An 18,474-nucleotide genomic window follows, 5' to 3' on the forward strand; every position below is an offset into this window, starting at 1 on the left:
TTTGCATGTTCTGCATATCTTAAATAAATAATATCAGCTAAATATTTATAGTTGTCCCCTACTTTTGAAGAAAAAGGGGTAAACTGACAATCACTACAAATAAATCCAATCAAAACTCACCATGACAAAGCCCATCTTTCCCACTGCCTCCTTGTGATCATTATCCACCTGGCAGACCAGAGCGTTACACAAATGCACAGCAATACGTTGGATGGACTCATCCTGACGGGTTGGGATCAAGATGTTCAGCAACAGTTCATTTACACGGTGATATTGAAATTCCAACTCTTCTGGGATGCCAAAGTTACAAAGTGTAAGACAACAGTTTCTCTGAACCTAAAGAAAAACAAAGTCAGACTTTTCATTATCATGGTGAGACTTGGGGAAATGCAAAAAATTGACTGTAATCTGCTCCCCCATTCATTCAAAGCAGCTTGTGATCCACAAGCAGATGTAGGCTGCACTTCATCAATCAGGTCTCAAAAAAGTATTGGTATGGCCAGCTTTAGGATAACTTGACCCCTTTCCTGCATGTTGGTAAGTGAGAAGCCCAGAAAAGCAGAAGGTTTAATCTCTACAGTTAAGTAGTACAAGTATCTCACTGATCATGGTATGCATAGTTCTCCCCAGAGGTTTTTAGCGGGTTGCTCCGCCTGACTGATTTGAATACCCCGCCCAGCTCTCGGCAGCTCTGATCCTCGGATGCACAGATCTCAGTGAGGCTGCTCTGTGCCATCTGTGCTCTGTGTCATCCATTCAGAGGATTGCTGCCGATGAGACGTGAGCACACAGTTCAGCCTTCATGTGAAGGAGACACAGGCAGCCCCGCCCCCATCTCATAGCACAAGCTCTGCCTGTGAAATGTATCCACCTCTAGCTCTGCATGTGAATTCTGCATCCTCACAGCTCTGTGTACACAAACCTCCATATCTTCTAATATGTATGTCACAATGATCTGTAATTTTCAGGGTGTACAGGGGACTCTCATAGATACTAGTTACTACAATTCCAGCCCCCCAGCTTTAAAGAATTTCAAGATATGGGGATCACAAATGTAAAAAGTTATGAAAATTGAAGTTTTGGGCTGCTGTTTCAGAGGAAAGTGCAACTAGCAGTCCTAAATTGAAAGTCCAAATTGGGGACCTCGGGGCCACTAAAGCTGCGTACACACTTCCAATTTTTATCGTTCAAAATGAACGACGAACGAACGACGAACGATCGATTGGGCAAAAATCGTTCGTAAAAAAGTAACCAACGACGCCGACGAACGAGGAAAGTCGTTGGAAATGAACTATCGGACCGGCGGATCGGATTGGACGACGATCGTTGACCATCGTTCGTGTGTACGATCGTTCATTGATCGTCCATGGTCTGAGCATGCATGATGAACGAACGTTCCTGCGGTGCACGTAACTTCCTGTATCGTTCAAACGATCGCATCTATTGTGTGTACAATATCTACGAACGATCGTGTCGTTATCTGTATGTACAGGATCGGTGCTATACGATCGTTCACAGATATCGTGCAGGATCGTTCATCGTTCGTTTACCAACGATAATAATTGGAAGTGTGTACGTAGCTTAACATAGCAAGGAGCATTGGGTGGGGCCCCTAAATATATATCTACCTGTCACAAATCTATACCTATCAAACTACAGTCTGCTTCTCCTCTTTGTACACCAATTTCTCTGAGCGTGGGGGTACCAAACTGAAAATATAGGTGCAAGTGTCAGGCACATTCTCCCCTTACAATCTCATTACTACAGCATCATTAGAACATAAAACACTCTGCCCATTAAAATGGCTTCCCTGCCCTGTTACACATCATCAACTTCAATTGGGGAATGGGGTGGTGTAAGAAACCAAAAACATAGGTACAAGTGGGGAACATCTGTGACTAACATCCCCTAAAACTTCATCACTATGGTATCATTAGAAAACGAACTCTGCCCACTAAATTTTATTGAGGTTGGGGCACTGGAAGGTTCAATCGTGTGTATCAAGGAAGTGCATTTTGATGGACAGTTTTTTTTTTTTTTTAATGTTGTAATGATCGCCACACGTGTCTTCCACTTCCATCTATATATTTGTTTCCCTGCACCTCTTAATTCTGTAGAAATTGGGGTTTGAGGTAGAGATGCAGACAGATATGTGTAACATAGCAGGCAGCAAATTTTGCTAGGTGGAGATTTATGTTCTCATAATGCCATACTAATTACATTTTAAAAAGGTTTAGCCACAAGTGTCCCCCACTTGCATCTACAGTTTCAGTTTCCAATGCCTCCACGTGTTCCTTAAAAATTTCAAGTTAATACAACGAACAGTTTAGGAGATCTGGAGGTTTGAACACGGCGAGTTGTTAGGCTGCAGAATATGACAAGCAGCTTTTACACTCACATAGCTATCACACTGCACTGCTGATGACATTACACACTGCGGATAACTTCACAGACTCTTTTTATATAGAATATGGACAGTGATGAGAGGGGATCACTGTCTGTCTTGTCCCCATCTGATATCACATGCATGATGCTATTAAAGTATCTCCACATTTTTAACATTATATTAAAGAGTGACTTTCTCTGTTATGTAATGGAAAAATGTGGAGAGGACCTCTCCCCTTCAGTCTTCACTTCCATTTCGGTAAAGACCGAAGGGGAAATGCGCAGCCTCCCGGGATATTTGTGTCACATATCACAAGAGGCTCTGCACTGCTCCGTGTGTGCAAGCACCTTCAGAGGATTTCTTATAATGTAAAAAAAAAGTGTTCAATCTCGTGCATGTGCAGTGCAAGGCAGCATTGGATGTACAAGTGAGCATTAGAGAAAGGATGGAAGCTGAGCGTGGGCCTGCTGGGCTAATTTTGTAAAAGAATCAAGTGAAAAAAAAAATTGTTTTCACAAAAGTTCACTTCAACTAAATGTAGACACAGGAGCACATCTGAAGTTAGGCTGAATTCACACCAGCAGTAAGGTTACATTTGTCCATTCCTCATGCCAGGAACCACTGCTGTTTAAAATACTTCTAGCTCTGGAAAAGCCCAGCACTTACCGCCTGTTACCAATCCTAGGGGCCACAATACACGGCATAGGACAGTTGTGGCAAAATACATAGAATAGAAAAATTGGATAAACTAACGAGGCAGGCATTACAAAGTTGTAACAAATAACTGGGAGAAGGTAGAACACTGAAACAATAAGAGGTTACTGGATACCCATGGCATAAACAACTGGGAGCACTAAGTTTGCCGTGTTTTGCCACACCCCCTTTTTTACCACCCGGCTACAGCTTCCTACCACCCAGCTGAAAACATTTCTGGGGAGAACACTGTTATGCATATGCAATAACTCCGTAATAATGGTATTTGAGTGATTTTAGAACAGGAATGTAATTGGTTTTTATAGAACACAGACATCCTTCCATTCTGCCAGTCAACAGTACATGCATGCTTTGGAAATACAGCAGCTGAATTATTAACGTCACTGGCCACATTTCTGTCACCCTTTTCTTCAGTCAGTCTGATTAAAGTAAAACAAATGAAGAACAATATCAGTGCCTCACCGTGACTTCCTGGTAGGATTCCATGCCATTTAGCACTACCTGGATGACCTGCCTCCGGAGCTGGACACTCTGTTCACTGCGGTAATCGGAGTTTGTAAGGTAGAATAAGGCGGCACTTCCTGTGACCTGAATAGTTTTATCATACTTGTGACACTTCAGGGCAGCAATTACCAGCTGAAAAGACAAGAAAATAAAGAGATAATAGAACTAATATGGGTAAAGAATAACTATTTATAAAGTGTAAACCCAAGGACAGAAACCAACTTTGCAAATAAAACCTATTATGTCTGCATCTTCTTCCATGCATCATGAACATTTACCACAGGCCCATGTCAGTTAGGTACATTCCTAGGTTATAAAGTGTTTTAGAGATAAAAGAAAGAAATGTGAGGCTCAAAGTTGTAAAAAGTTAATTATGTATTGATAATGCTTCAGATTCATAGATAATTATTCAATACATCAAGATAAATCATATCCCCAGTTCTGTTATTCTTCACGGAGCTGGGATATTGACCGTATTTATCGTATACATCCCAACGTGTTTCCCAACGTTCGTCCATTTGGCTTCTTCAGGGGTACAATACTGTATATGAGTTTTGTGGTATTTTAAATGACCGGTATTGGTATTTAAAGAATTTTTGTGGAGTCATGGCTGAAGGTGCTCTGTATTATAAGAGAAGCAAAGGAAGAATTATTACTCATGTTACATATTCTGGCTGTGGTGTTTCAAAAATGTTTTCAATCCATTTATTCAGGGTATATAATATTTAGGATGACCAGCTATTTGGCCAGATTTTTCGTATACAGATCACTATGACATGGATCACAGGGTATATCAGGATATAGTGAATATCCAAATGAAGATTAGTATGATGCTGTAAATTAGTGAAGTCCACTGTCTTTTTAAAGGATAAGCAACAGAACACCAGATCTTGCTTATCCTTTAAGAGCCAGTGGACTTTACTCTTTACTCTTTCGTAAAGTCAAACGAAAGGGTGGTAGTGTCTGTCTGTATGTGAGAAGTGATCTGAAAGTGAATGTGAGAGAAGAAATTGTTGATGGAGCAAGTGATGAGGTTAAGGCATTATGGGTGGAGTTGAATGTGGGGTTGAATAACACACAATTAATTATTGAAGTCTGCTATAGGCCCCCCAGTGCTAAGGAAGAAATAGAGAATCAACTACTAGCACAGATAGAAAAAGCAGCAAAAACTGGAAAAGTTTTAAATCATGGGAGATTTCAACTACCGAGACGTTGACTGGAGTAATGGCACTACAGGAACAGCAAAAGGGAGGAAATTTATGAATTTATTACAAGATAATTTCATGGTACAGTTTATAGAAGCCCCAACTAGAAATTATACTCTGCTGGGCCTAGTTCTTTCTAACAATGCAGAACTTATAACCAATGTGCATATAAAAGAGAATCTGGGTAGCAATGACCATATTATAATTTCATTTTATTTTAGTTGTAAACAGGAAGGAAAAACATTTAATTTTAAGTAAATTTTGCATTACTAAGTGCAGCGCTCTGTGACTTGGACTGAGAGACAATATTGACCTCAAAGAACACTGAACAGAAATGGGAATGTTTCAAGCCTGTTCTACACAAGCACACTGAAAAATATATTCCAATGACTAAAACGAAGGTTCGCCCGCCTTTATCGTTTGAAAATTAAAAAGAATATAACAAACTATGTGAAAAGGAGATAAAATGTGGAAAACTTCAAAATGAAAGACAGATTGCAAAGGAAAGTAAGGCAAATCCACCAATTTTTAAAAAATATATTAATAGCAAAAAGATCAGATCTGAGCACATAGGCCCCTTAACCTGCCTGGCGGTGTTCCCGAGTGTGGCTCGGGTGGATTTTCTATGCAAAAATCAGTAATCCCGAGCCACACTCCGTGGAATTTCCAGGGAGGGTAAAACTACTACCTTGTTCCCAGATTCAGCGGCATCCTCCAGTGGTGCCTGCCGTGCCCTCCAGCGATGTCGGTGTCTCCTTCTCCTGTGGATCCCGACCATGCCTTGTGCAAACTGGCGATGCCGGGCCGGAATCTGTGTCCTCAGCGTCTGAACGTTGGGGATGTGAGGCTAGGGGAAGCAGATGCCGGCCAGGCATGTACACGTGAGTGCGTGCCTGGAGGGCGGGACTGTGCAGGCAGGTAGGTCTGAAGTTTAAAATTAGGAGGATTTTTAAATGTACCACTTTTGCATTTAAAAATCATCTTTAATCATACTGCCAGGAGGGTTAAAGGATATCTCTGGGTTGGTAACTGGGGATAAAGAAAAGGTGGATTTACCAAACACTTTAGCCCTGTGTACACAAAGGAAAATGGCAAAGCTCAAGTCCAAATTCATAATTGCAATGTCACTGCCGGTTCACAATGGCTCAAAATTTATATGATTGAGAAACAGTTTGGCAAGTTTAAGGTTGACAAAGCACCAGGACCTGATGGATTACATCCACGTGTCCTCAAAGGGCTGAGATCAGGTATTTCAAAGCCATTATTTCTAGAGACTCCTTAATCACTGGCATGGTACTAATGGATTGGAGCAAGGCCAATGTGGTCCCGATCTTCAAAAAGGGAGCAAAGTCATTATCAGGTAACTACAGACCGGTTAGTTTAACATCTATAGTTGGAAAGGTCCTAGAGAGTTTGATAAAGAACCACATAGAGGATTTTCTGCTATAAATAATATTATAAGTGATAGTCAGCATGGCTTTAAGAAAGACCAAAATTGTCAAACAAATTTACTCTTTTTATGAGGAAGTAAGTAAACAGGTAGACAGTGGAATAGTAGTTGATATAGTGTACTTGGATTTTGCACTTGGGGGCCAACAACATGCATGCTTCATACTGTCTGGGGGAAATCAGGAATGGAAATGGGTCCGGGGGTTCTGGTAGATCATAGACTTAATAACAGCATGCAATGCCAAGCTGCAATATCAAAAGGTAGCAAAGTACTTTCTTGTATAAAAAGAGGAATAGACTGCAGAGATGGAGATGTAGTCCAGTTTTGGGAACCAGTTCACAAAAAGGACATTGTAAAATTGGAAAGAGTGCAGAGTAGGGCAACTAAACTAATAAAAACGAATGGAGGAGCTCTGCTATGAGGAGAGATTAGCTGAGCCAGATCTATTCTCCCTTCAGAAGGGACGTTTAAAGGGGATATGATCACCCAGTATAAATATATAAATGGTCCATATAGAGAACTCTCTTCCCAATTATTCACATTGAGATCATTACAAAGAACAAGAGGGCACTCTTTGCATCTGGAGGAAAAGAAGTTTAAAACCCCTAGCAGTCCAATTCCCTCAAAATTTCAAAAAATTCAAGAATGCAACAAGTGGTACAATTTTTTGCATGGAAATGTATTTTTCATTGTAGGCTATAATTTTTAGACACTCACTGATATTTAATAAATTTAACAATGAACTTTAACAAAACACAAAAATCTGTTAAAAAATATTTTAACATGTAATGCAACTGTATATTAGCATATATAATTTTATATATTTAATATATAAATATTTCTTTGTATTGGACTCAAATACAGCTATTTTTTATTGAATCCAATACAAAATTATTTGAATTTCCAGCCGATCCTCCCGCACCGACGCATGTACCAACATCACCTGGAAACCGCGTAGATTTCGTCTCTGCACTTTGAGGCTGGAAATCGAGGAGGAAAAACGTGTCCCCAGGACCTGCGGGGACCAGCAGGATGCCGGGGGACAGCAACAGAACAAGGTAAGTGGGTTTTTTTTCAGTTGAAAGCGACCCCAAGTGTGACTCGGGATTACCGCTTTTTGCAAGTAAAATCCACCCCGAGTCACATTCGGGAGTACCGCTAGCTCCGGATAAGGAAAGGATTCTTCACTGTAAGGTCTGTGAAAATGTGGAATACGCTCCCGTAGGAAGTAGTTTCAGCAACTACTATAGATTGCTTTAGGAAAAAGCTGGATGTTTTTCTAGAAGCACAGAATGTAACTAGGTATTAAGGCTTTAAAGTAAAAATAACAATAACCGTTAATCCAGGGAACATCTCATTGCCTCATGGAATCCGGAAGGAATTTTTTTCCCGTTGCAGCAAATTGTACTGGGGGCTTTTCTGTCTTCCTTTGGACCAACTATGTCCATAGGGTTTTATATCTGGGATATGTTTATTACCCTATTGGGTGAACTTGAGGGAATTATGTCTTTTTTCAACCTGACCTTCTATAAAACTTTGTCTATATGACCACTGTTACAGCCACAGGATGTGAGGAAGTAATGTTGCAAAAAAAGGACATGGAAAAGAGTAATGTGATTTTTTTTCAAAAAAAGGACAAGGGATATGAATGTTTTCAAAATTCAAATCTAAAACATGTTCCTAATGTTCAGGGCTGATGTGTTCTACCACTTAGCTCAAAGTACTTAAGCTATGCCAGCTGGAGAAGACTTAGTGGTCAAATTATTTCCATACTAGTCTACAAGTGCTAAAAGATGATAGTCCCCTATTTAATGTACAGTGTTGCGTAATATGTTGGTGTTATATAAATCCTGTTTATTAATAATAATAATAATAATAATATTAACCACCTGAGCGTTACACTGATTTCTAGATTTCTGTTCCAAAAGCGTCACAGGTTTTCATGAAATTTTTTTTTTTAAATTGTAGACCTGTAACTTACAGAAATATGTCCGAATAGGGTTCTAGTAGATATCATGAATATAACACGGAACCGACGCTGGATTAGCACAGCGGGACCAGGTAAGTGGGGATTTTAGTGTAGGCGAAAAAATACGGGGTTAACCAAAAGAGCAAAAATATTTAGTGCGAGAAATTACGGGCTTAGCGGTTAGGGGGTTAATAATAATAATAGGACTGAAATCTTTTACTTACTTTTATCTTCTATTTGTGTATAATCTGTAACAATGATTAATGGTGTACCCCTTGGCTAGATATAATTTGGCAAATTCATTTTTGGGATAAGGGAAAAGAAATACAATCAATATGCAAGATCATCCACAGCTTCGAGAATATCTACTTTTCTTTAAAGCTAACATCCAAATCAAACAAATTGTCTTAATATAAGAGCACGAGACTTGTTATCCCTTGTTTGCTCCTTGCATGAGCTTCCTGGTATATACACTGGCCACTGCTGCTTTCTCTTCTTTTGCTGGATTATTAGTCTTTTAGGCGAGCCCCCTACCTTCTTGCATATATCCAATGGTATATGGACCTGCAGGGTCCCACTCTAAGCTCCCTAATCTGGGTTTGCATAGGCATTTGATGTGAAAACAGTAAAAACCTTTCATTTGTTACTAGAAATGCCGTTTCAAAAGTTTCCCAAAAATTACAATTTAAATCTTCAGTACCAGACCTCCCCCCCCCCCCCCCCACCACACATACACATTATTTTTACATTCAGGTACTGTTTAGTAGTTCTGAAAGCTCTACAATGCCTAACATGAAAACAAGCCATGGTTACCTGCAGGGCTCTCAGTGGCTGGTTGCATCTTTCAATACGGGCAATATCAAACAACAGATTTATGGCACGAGAGGTGATCTCGGGGCGATGTTCAGTGTATGCTTCTATGGCATTGAGAACTTGATCCTCGTTTTTATCCCCACTCACCTAAATAAAAAAAAACCTGTCATGCATCTTATTTTTCATGAATTCCTACCGCAAACTACAACCAGAGCTGGGGTCCTACCTTGTAAGCTGGTATGTGAGTCAGACGGCAGAGAGATGTTTCAAAGAGGCCTAGGAACTGCAGAGGCTTCTTCAAGCAGCGGAATGGAGTGATACTGCTTTTACTAGGGTCAGTGCTGTGTAAAAAATATAACTATTATACAGCATTCTTCTTTATACGTTGTGCTGCATTAAAAGGTTGGTGCCCCTTAAACAAATGATTTAGTTTTGATAGAGGCTGAACAATAAACCATTTTTGTGATGACAATGAGGTGCAAATTAGGGACAGAATACAACTGGTATACAAGAGGTGTGAAGAAGGTCATCCGGATCAAAGTTAAGACTACTATTACCAAAGCCCATCCCCAGGCAAACTGAAAGCCAGCCTCTTCACCCCATCCTGTCTATTAAGCATGTCTCCTTCTGGTGTGGGGACTGGGGAACCAGTCATGCAGTCTGTGTCTGTACCAACTCGTCATCCTCTAGTCATCACACCAATGCAGTCTTCAGAACCTGTGAGGATAGTGCAGCTGGGCAACCAATAGGAGAATTCCACATCATCTATGAAGTGTCAGGAATACACAAAAAAAGACTATTCTAATAAATGGTCCAGTAAAGTAGAAAGAACTGGGACCTGTTATGTCAACAGTGTTAAAGTGCTTTTAAATTGTGAAAGACAATCCCAACACAGTAAGGCATTGCAGCTCCAATGTACCATTACTGCAATGCACAGAATCGGGTTGGGATGTGTGAATGTAGATAAAATTTATATAGCCACAAGTATAGTGAGAATTAACTCATATAACCTAACTTAACTATATTTTGCTGTTTCAAAATTACTAACTATAATATGCTGTTTCAAAATGACTAACTCAGCTATTTGTGTTCTTTACTTTCTGTTCCCGGAGGCGTCTTGGCCTTGCACCTGGTCAAGTGAACCCAGCAGATAAGGAGACCACAGAAACTGTGCAAGTGGAACCAGCAGATAAGGGGACCATAGAAACCGTAACCCCCCCAAGAAAACTAATGAGAGCGAAAAATGCAATGGCAGCAAAACAAATAAAACAATAACTCGTTGTCTCCAGGCAAATTAAAGAAAAGACCAGCCCAGAATTGGATGACCGGTGACGCAAGGAACTAAAGAATAGAAAATAGACTCTTTGGGTAAAGTTTGCAGAGACTCTCATAGACAGAGGAAGGGACAGTCCCAACCTCTATTGCCTTGTCTGTTGTGAGTTTCCCACGCGTGAATAAAACCTTGATTCTTTTACTATACCTCAGAAGTTGTCGTGAATAATTGTCAACTTACCATTGACAATTTTTGGTCCTTCGAGCCGCAAACTTCAATCAAGAGTCATCCAGAGGAACGCCCGTCTACAAAGGAACCAAATCACACCGGTTTTAACAAAGACCCTTGGGCTGAGAAAACTCCTTTAAACAAAGGGCTAGATGAGCGGACCCCTCTTGTGACGGTTCGAGATTGACAGTTTCCACGACACGACTCCTCCTGACGTCAAAAGCGTTCTGGTTTTCGTAGGGTAAGAAAGTTTTTAAATTTCCAAATGCTGCTAATTGTTGTACATTTTATGCTGCTAATTGTTGGACATTTTATGCTGCTAATTGTTGGACATTTTATGCTGCTAAATTGTTATATTGTGAAGAGGGTTGTATCTGGTACAGATATTCCAATTGTACAGACTTATAACGGCTCAAAGTTTGTGTCACGTTTAGGCAAGTCTCTCATCAGTGTTCTGGTGAGGAAAGACGAGCACAGTGACCTTGTCAGTAAGATTCATATACCACCCGGTATTGAATCGGAATATTCTGTGGGGCCCCTTATGAAATATAATTAGAAAAGTTGCTCTTTGAACGTGTCAAAACAACCATATCAGTTGGTAATAATTCAAGAACTAAGGGACAAAATAGTTGTGAACGGTGAGAATTATTACCCAAGGAAGTGTTTTTTGAGTAATTGTTACACTTAAAAGAAACAGGGAACTTGACTTATAAGGAAGTGTTTTTTGAATAATTGTTAGACTTAAAAGAAACAGGACTTTTGGCAATATGGAAGTGTTTTTTGAGTAATTGTTACACTTAAAACAAACAGGAAAAGAAATGTATAGTCAAAAGAGAAATATAGTCAAAAGAAGAATATAGTCAACAGATAAGAAACTGAAGATGGGTGTTTGTTGTTCAAAGGTAAAAGACAAAATGACTGATGATGATATAATAATGTTAAGTAAGGATAAAAGAAATCTTAAATATAGAGACATGTGGAAAATTAATTATAAATTTGACGGATATCTGACACCAGATTAATGAAAGGAATTAGTAGAGCTAATTAAAAAAAGATGCAGAAGGGCAGACTGGACAATCATTAACCAGACGAAAGTGTTGATGACTTTATAGTAAAAATGTCAAGTGTTTGACAATAATTCAGGAATAGACATACAGGCAGATCAGACACAGGATTCCCCGTACGAGCAACAGCTCAAAAATGCAATTATCAAGGGATTCTTATCCAAAATTAGTAAATGTATCACTAAACACATGATAAATCATAGAACCTGTAGAGTGACAGATCTAATTGAACATGCCAGGCATGCTGAACGGTATTTGTATACAAAACAAAAACCACGTCAGAAGGTCCAGCAAGTAGATGGGGATGTGATAGAAAGTGAGGATGAAGACTGTATGTATGATGCACAAAAAAGGGAGCAACGGAAACCACGTCCCCCCCATCAAGGATTATAAGGGAAGACGTAAAAGGGGAGAATGTTATAAATGTGGAAAGAAGGGACATTTTGCAAGAGATTGTATGAGAAAAGACACAGATGAGGAAACAGCATGACTAGGCTCAGAACAGGAGGAATTTACAGGGGACAAGGAAATTGTTGACCTGAATTCTGCTTTCCAGTACAAACCAAAGATAACCTTAAATGTGGAAGGGAAATTAGTGACATTTTTGTGTGACACTGGGGCCTGTAGATCAGTAATAAGAAAACAGGAAGCCCCATCATGGACAAGGCAAATGACAGTCATAGTCNGAAATNCAGGGGGTGACATGACAACAGAACCCCTGTGTAAGCCACTAATGGTAACTGACCCCCAGACTGGAAATAAGACAAAGGCAGGATTTATCATTTCAGATTCCTGCCCTGTAAATCCTTAAAGAAAATTGAGGTCCTAATTCCAGCAGGAAATTCTCCTTGTAACACACCTTTGTTTCCAGTAAAGAAAGCTTTTAAAAATGAAAGACTGACTTATACTAGATTACCCCAGGGGTATACTGAGAGTCCTGGAATTTTCCCAGAAGAAATAGGGAAATCATTGTCCTTATTTACACCTCCTGAGGGAAATCCTTATGTAGACGACCTACTTATCTGCTCAGCCTCAATGGAACAATGTAGAACAGACTCATTGGCACTGATGTGCTTCTTAGCCCAAGAGGGCCATAAGGCTAGCAGAGACAAGGTCCAATTTTGCCAACAAGAGGTTAAATACCTAGGACATGTATTGACTCCTGAAGGCAGGGCTGTGGAGACCGAACAGAAGCTAGCAATTTTACAGAGCCCTAGATCGCGGACAAAAAGGGAGATGATGTCATTCCTAGGAATGATCAATTACTGCAGGGCATGGGTAGCGAATTATGCACAGATAACCGGCCATTATATGACGCAATACACGACAAACCCATGGCATTGACCGATAAAATTTCCTGGATACCAGATCTGGAAGAAACCTTTGTCAAAGCTAAACAGGCAGTGGTCTCAGATCTGGTTCTGGCAAATCCTGACTATAAGAAGCCATTTATACAAGCAGTAGATTGCAAGTCAGGATTCATGACTAGTGTAATTTGTCAAAAGTGGGGTGACAGAATGAGACCACTGGGATATTTTTCAGCACCCCTAGATGCAGTAGCCAGGGGCCTACCACATTGTGTCCAGGCTGTAATTGCTGCTGCCATGGCAGTTAAGGCAACTGCAAACCTTGTCCTATACCATGAGTTGACCTTATTGGTACCACATGCTGTACATGTCCTTTTGTTGTAGGAAAAAATGACTCTTTTGTCTCCAGCTCGATTACTTTATTGCACAGCCGTATTGCTGGGCCAACCCCACATTACCCTGCAGAGATGTTCCACACTAAACCCAGCAACACTGCTCCCTGTTCCAACAGATGGTGAGCCACATGACTGTATGGAGGAAACAAACGACTGCACCTACCTAGACCAGACTGATATTCCCCTAGAAAGCCCAGACCTTGTGTATTTTGTTGACGGGTCAGCACAGAAAAATAACGGGACAGAATCAAGTAGGCTATGCAGTAGTTACACAAACAGATGTGGTAGAAGCCAAAACTGCCATCCGCTTACTCTGCTCAAGCAGCAGAAATAGTGGCCTTAACCAGAGCCTGCTCATTGGGAGAAAATAAAAGACTTACTGTATACACAGATAGTCAATATGCCTTTTCTACAGTACACACGTTTGCTGGCCAATGGTCAAGAAGGGGAATGAAAATGGCTACTGGGAAAGATGTGACACATAAGGACCTGCTGATTAAATTGCTGCAGGAAGTACAAAAACCAGCATCACTGGCAGTAGTCAAGTGTATAGCACATACCAGTGGCCAAGATGCAGTGAGTGCAGGAAATAGACTGGCAGATGAAACTGCAAAGAAAGTTGCGCGTTCTGAGGCCCCAGGTCCCGAACTGCATGAAGTTGATATTGAAAAAATTCTTGGGATAAATCAACAGGTGTTGTAAGAGATGCAGAAGGTAGCCCCAGAATCAGAGAAAAGGACCTGGGCAAAATCAGGAGCCTTACAGGATGACCATATGATTTGGGTACTGGGTGGCAAGCTGGTATTACCAAAAAATTTGTATAGGTTAGCAGTGATAGTGACACATGAGAAGACACATGTGTCAACAGGAGGGACCACATCAGGTACTCCTGACTACCCAAACAGCGGTTAAGGTAGAGGGCCGATCTGTCTGGATCCACCTGACCCATTGAAGGAAAGCATTAGGGACGCAGGGGTTACCTGATGGTGATGTGAATGACAGCAGAAGTGCCACCTAGAAGAACGATTTCTCGATCGAAGGAGAGCACCACTGTCCACTCCAGTGCAGTGAAAGTAACACCGAGAACCATCAGGTGATCCAATAAACATAAGGGAGGTTTTTTATACATGGGTACACCATTAGATCTGGGCTATTTTAAAACTCCAATGGGCAGAATGTTAGTCTGCATGTGGGGAATAGGTTCTTCAATAGGCCTGTTTTGGTGGATCACTGTGTGGGCAGTCCAAGCACAGAATCTTACACCAGTTACTTACACCTTAGATTTCTCTAAAAAATGGTCAATTGTGACCAGAAGGGAGGTGGGCTCATTCCTTGGAGATGTAATAATAGAAACGCGCCACATGCAGTCAGTCACATCAATGTCTGTGTAACAGACAGCTATTATAGAAGTAACTGCGCAAATTGGGGAGAAGCAGGATGAAATGTAAGGGCAGATACCACTACAATGTCCCAGGATGATGATTGGGGCTACAGACCTGTAAGTGCATTACAAAGGATTGACAAACAAGGCTAATTGTTACTCAAAAGAATGACATTGACAAAAGGCACAATATGTGACGATAAGTTTAGGATTACAATAGTTGACCTGCAGCAAGGGGATGCCGGCACCTATGTCTTAGCAAAATACCAACAGGGAGAGTACATGGGAGCATATGCAAAATTTGATCTAAAAGATATGCACAACAATCCTGAATGGAGAACCAATGCTAGCAATACGCAAAAGGTTCCGGACAACCAGGGGGACAGTAAAATAGAGGTGACTAAAATGAGAGCCTTATCAAATCCGACAATGGATGACTTGTTAGCTATAGAAACCGGAGTGGGAGGAGGAAATGAGTGGCTGAAGTGGGTGCATTATACAGTAAACCAGATGAATGTAAGTGACTGTATAGCTTGTGCTGTTGGAAGGCCCCAGTTAGCCACTGTTCCGATCCCAGAAGCTATAAATACGACATGCTTACTAGAACTGATGAAGGGTGGGACTTTTAGCACAGAGTGTGATAAGGAACAGAAACAACACCCACCCATGAAAAGCAGGACAAAGCCCACAGATGTGACTGTGTACAAGGGCAATTATACCTGCTACAATAACGCTGAAAGAAAAGGAAAAGAGTTTAAGTACTGTACCACAGTAGAGCCAGTTTGCAGCAACTGCACATGGACCACACAGCAATTAAAAAACCACAGAAATTCATTAGCAGATATATGGTGGTTGTGTGGGGACCAGAAACTTAGGGCAATCCTACCAGCAAACTGGTGAGGTACATGCACCCTGATCACCCTGGTACAACCATTCCTGGTCATACCAGGTCCTGGTAGGGGATACTAGACATTTGGCAGACACCATAAGGCAAAAAGAAGCGTCTCAGCAAATAATAATCCAACATATATAGATGCTATAGGGGTTCCGAGAGGAGTCCCTGATGAATATAAGGCCAGAAATCAAACAGCTGCAGGCTTTGAGTCCATTTTTTACTGGGTTTCTATAAATAGGAATGTTGATTGGATTAGATATATATACTATAATCAGCAGTGCTTTGTCAACCAGACTTGCGATGCAATCAAAGGGCTTGCCGAGCAACTAGACGCAACATCCCTGATGTCGTGGCAGAACCGAATGGCACTAGATATGTTACTGGCTGAGCGAGGTGGAGTTTGTAAAATGTTTGGTGAGAGCTGTTTTACCTTTATTCCCAATAACATGGCGCCCGATGGAACGGTGACTGAGGCTTTGAACAGTCTCACGTTGCTTTCCGAAGAGTTGGCAGCCAATGCAGGAATAAACAACTGGATGACCGACTGGTGGAATTCCTGGTTCGGTGGATGGGGGCAGGCAGTTAAAACTGCCCTGACAGCCGTTGTGCTATGTATTGCCACATTACTCTGTCCAGCTTGCTGTCTGGTACCAGTGATGAAGGGATTAATTTCCAGGATGGTTGGCATGGTAGCTAGAGATACAAAGTACGAATTGGTCGAGACTGACCCAGAGATAAATACCATAGAAAGTCCTAAGTACTAATAAAAAGTTTCCCGTTAATGATAACCTATGATAAAGTTTCTAAAAGGTCATATGGTTTGATTAATCCTCAACAGGAGGGAAATGTGAATGTATATAAAATTTATATAGCCACAAGTATAGTGAGAATTAACTCAAACTATATTATGCTGTTTCAAAATGACTAACTATATTATGCTGTTTCAAAATGACTAACTCAGCTATTTGTGTTCTTTACTTTCTGCTCCCGGAGGCATCTTGGCCGTGCACCTGCTCAAGTGAAACCAGCAGATAAGGAGACCATAGAAACTGTGCAAGTGGAACCAGCAGATAAGGGGACCTTAGAAACCGTAACCCCCCCAAGAAAATTAATGAGAGCGAAATATGCAATGGCAGCAAAACAAATAAAACAATAACTCGTTGTCTCCAGAAAATTAAAGAAAAGACAAGCCCAGAATTGGATGACCGGTGACGCAAGGAACTGAAGAATAGAAAATAGACTCTTTGGTTAAAGTTTTCAGAGACTCTCATAGACAGAGGAAGGGACAGTCCCAACCTCTGTTGCCTTGTCTGTCATGAGTTTCCCACACGTGAATAAAACCTTGATTCTTGTACTATACCTCAGAAGTTGTCGTGAATAATTGTCAGATGTACTGTGCTAGAAAAAAAATATGCATTTAATCTTTCTCCTTTCTACTGCATTGGCAGCACATTCAAAAACGAATATTTTCCATTTACTGCAATGCACAAGAACAACACAGGGTCTCTATGCTGTTTGAAGGGGATGGGAGATAGAGTTTGTGAGAGTTGAGGAGGTTGGGGTGGGAAGTGGGGCCTTAAACAGGGGATGCAATCTCACTTACAATAATAATTCATTTTTACATTCAAGGAGATGTAAGAATAATTCACAACTTTATACCTTGGATAGTAAGCTTATGTCCCAAAGCATCATGGCACTAAAGATTCAATTTTTGGAATAAAACAGAGTGGTGTAACACATCTGCCTTAAGACATTACATGATCAGCGAATACAAAATTGACATAGCATACTGTGATACTCAGGTCTAGATACAACATACTAGTTGTTCCTCTAAATGTGACCTCACACTAGATTTAAAACCTAGAAGAGGCTGCATTCTTTTAAACTCTGTACAATCTCAAAAATATGCTGTGCATTTACAAAAATAAAAAATGTGATGACACATCTAAACATTTAATTGAATTTGAAAGGAGTCAGATGGGTCTTGGGCTATATAGCTCGTGTGGTTAGCAGATCTAAAGGGAATAGTAAAGACAGATTTTAGGATGTATGGTCAGTTTAATGTGTATCACAAACCTTCCCCACTGTAGTAACAAATTGTTCTCTAAAGTATGCCTTGTTTATATTCATTAATGTGCTTAATGCATCACTATGTGCTTTTGGGTCGCCTGCTTATTTCTTCTGCTGCAAGGCCATTTTTATTACTTCATTAGTAGGTGGCTTCCATCTCTTCCTGGTTCTTTTAGCTGCCCTTCTGGTGACATGGAGCCATATCTGGAACATGTGGGCCTGTACAGATTAAGTATACATTGTCATGGCTCATAATTCTACCCAGCCCCCTTTTAGGGCAGCCGGGATCTCCGCCCACTAAGTCACCCACCCGGCTCTCATCCGCAGCTCTAATACTCTGAACAGGCTCGGTTCTTAGCGGTTATCCGTTCAGAGGATTCTAGCTGCTGGTAAGAGCCAGGCGGGGTAGAATAGCACAGAATGATAAGATCGAAACACAGGCTGTCCCTCCCTATTTTCTAGCTCGTGCTGCGTTTTCTATTGAAAAAAAAGCTGCTGCATGTGTAATGATGTCATCGGCAGCAGTCTGATAGCTGTGTGTGAAATGCTGCATGTCATATTCTGCAGCCTTACAAAACTGTGTACAAACCTTTATATCCTCTAAACCTTTTTTGAGCCAAATCCTGCGGCATACCACAAATCAAAAATGTTACAAAATGACATTTTGTAGCTAATTCTTTTGTCTCTAAGAAAAAACAAGACAATTAGGCTACCTACTGCCACCCACTGACATGGAAGAGTAATACATTACTCTACCAGTCACTACAGCACAGACACTCGACAATGGTAATTGGATAATTTCCTACGGTACAGAGAAAGA

General features: G+C 40.8%; 1 protein-coding gene and 1 long non-coding RNA gene across 2 annotated transcripts in view; one reads left to right on the forward strand and one right to left on the reverse strand.

Moving 5' to 3' along the window:
- The window catches only part of LOC140344162 (uncharacterized), a 72,861-nt gene extending 55,918 nt beyond the window's left edge, over nucleotides 1-16,943 (forward strand). Inside the window, exon 2 of the long non-coding RNA XR_011923502.1 lies at nucleotides 10,154-16,943. This is a non-coding gene — a long non-coding RNA (uncharacterized lncRNA). The remainder of the gene's footprint in view (nucleotides 1-10,153) is intronic.
- Nucleotides 1-18,474, reverse strand: part of ZER1 (zyg-11 related cell cycle regulator) — a 63,525-nt gene that overhangs the window by 7,252 nt on the left and 37,799 nt on the right. Inside the window, exons 6-9 of the mRNA XM_072431125.1 lie at nucleotides 9,268-9,382; nucleotides 9,042-9,188; nucleotides 3,563-3,736; nucleotides 121-336 (exon numbers count right to left, since the gene is read on the reverse strand). Of these exons, the coding sequence (XP_072287226.1) occupies nucleotides 121-336; nucleotides 3,563-3,736; nucleotides 9,042-9,188; nucleotides 9,268-9,382 (652 nt within the window). The remainder of the gene's footprint in view (nucleotides 1-120; nucleotides 337-3,562; nucleotides 3,737-9,041; nucleotides 9,189-9,267; nucleotides 9,383-18,474) is intronic.

Source organism: Pyxicephalus adspersus, chromosome Z, assembly GCF_032062135.1.
Source record: "Pyxicephalus adspersus chromosome Z, UCB_Pads_2.0, whole genome shotgun sequence".
NCBI classification, from domain to species: domain Eukaryota; kingdom Metazoa; phylum Chordata; class Amphibia; order Anura; family Pyxicephalidae; genus Pyxicephalus; species Pyxicephalus adspersus.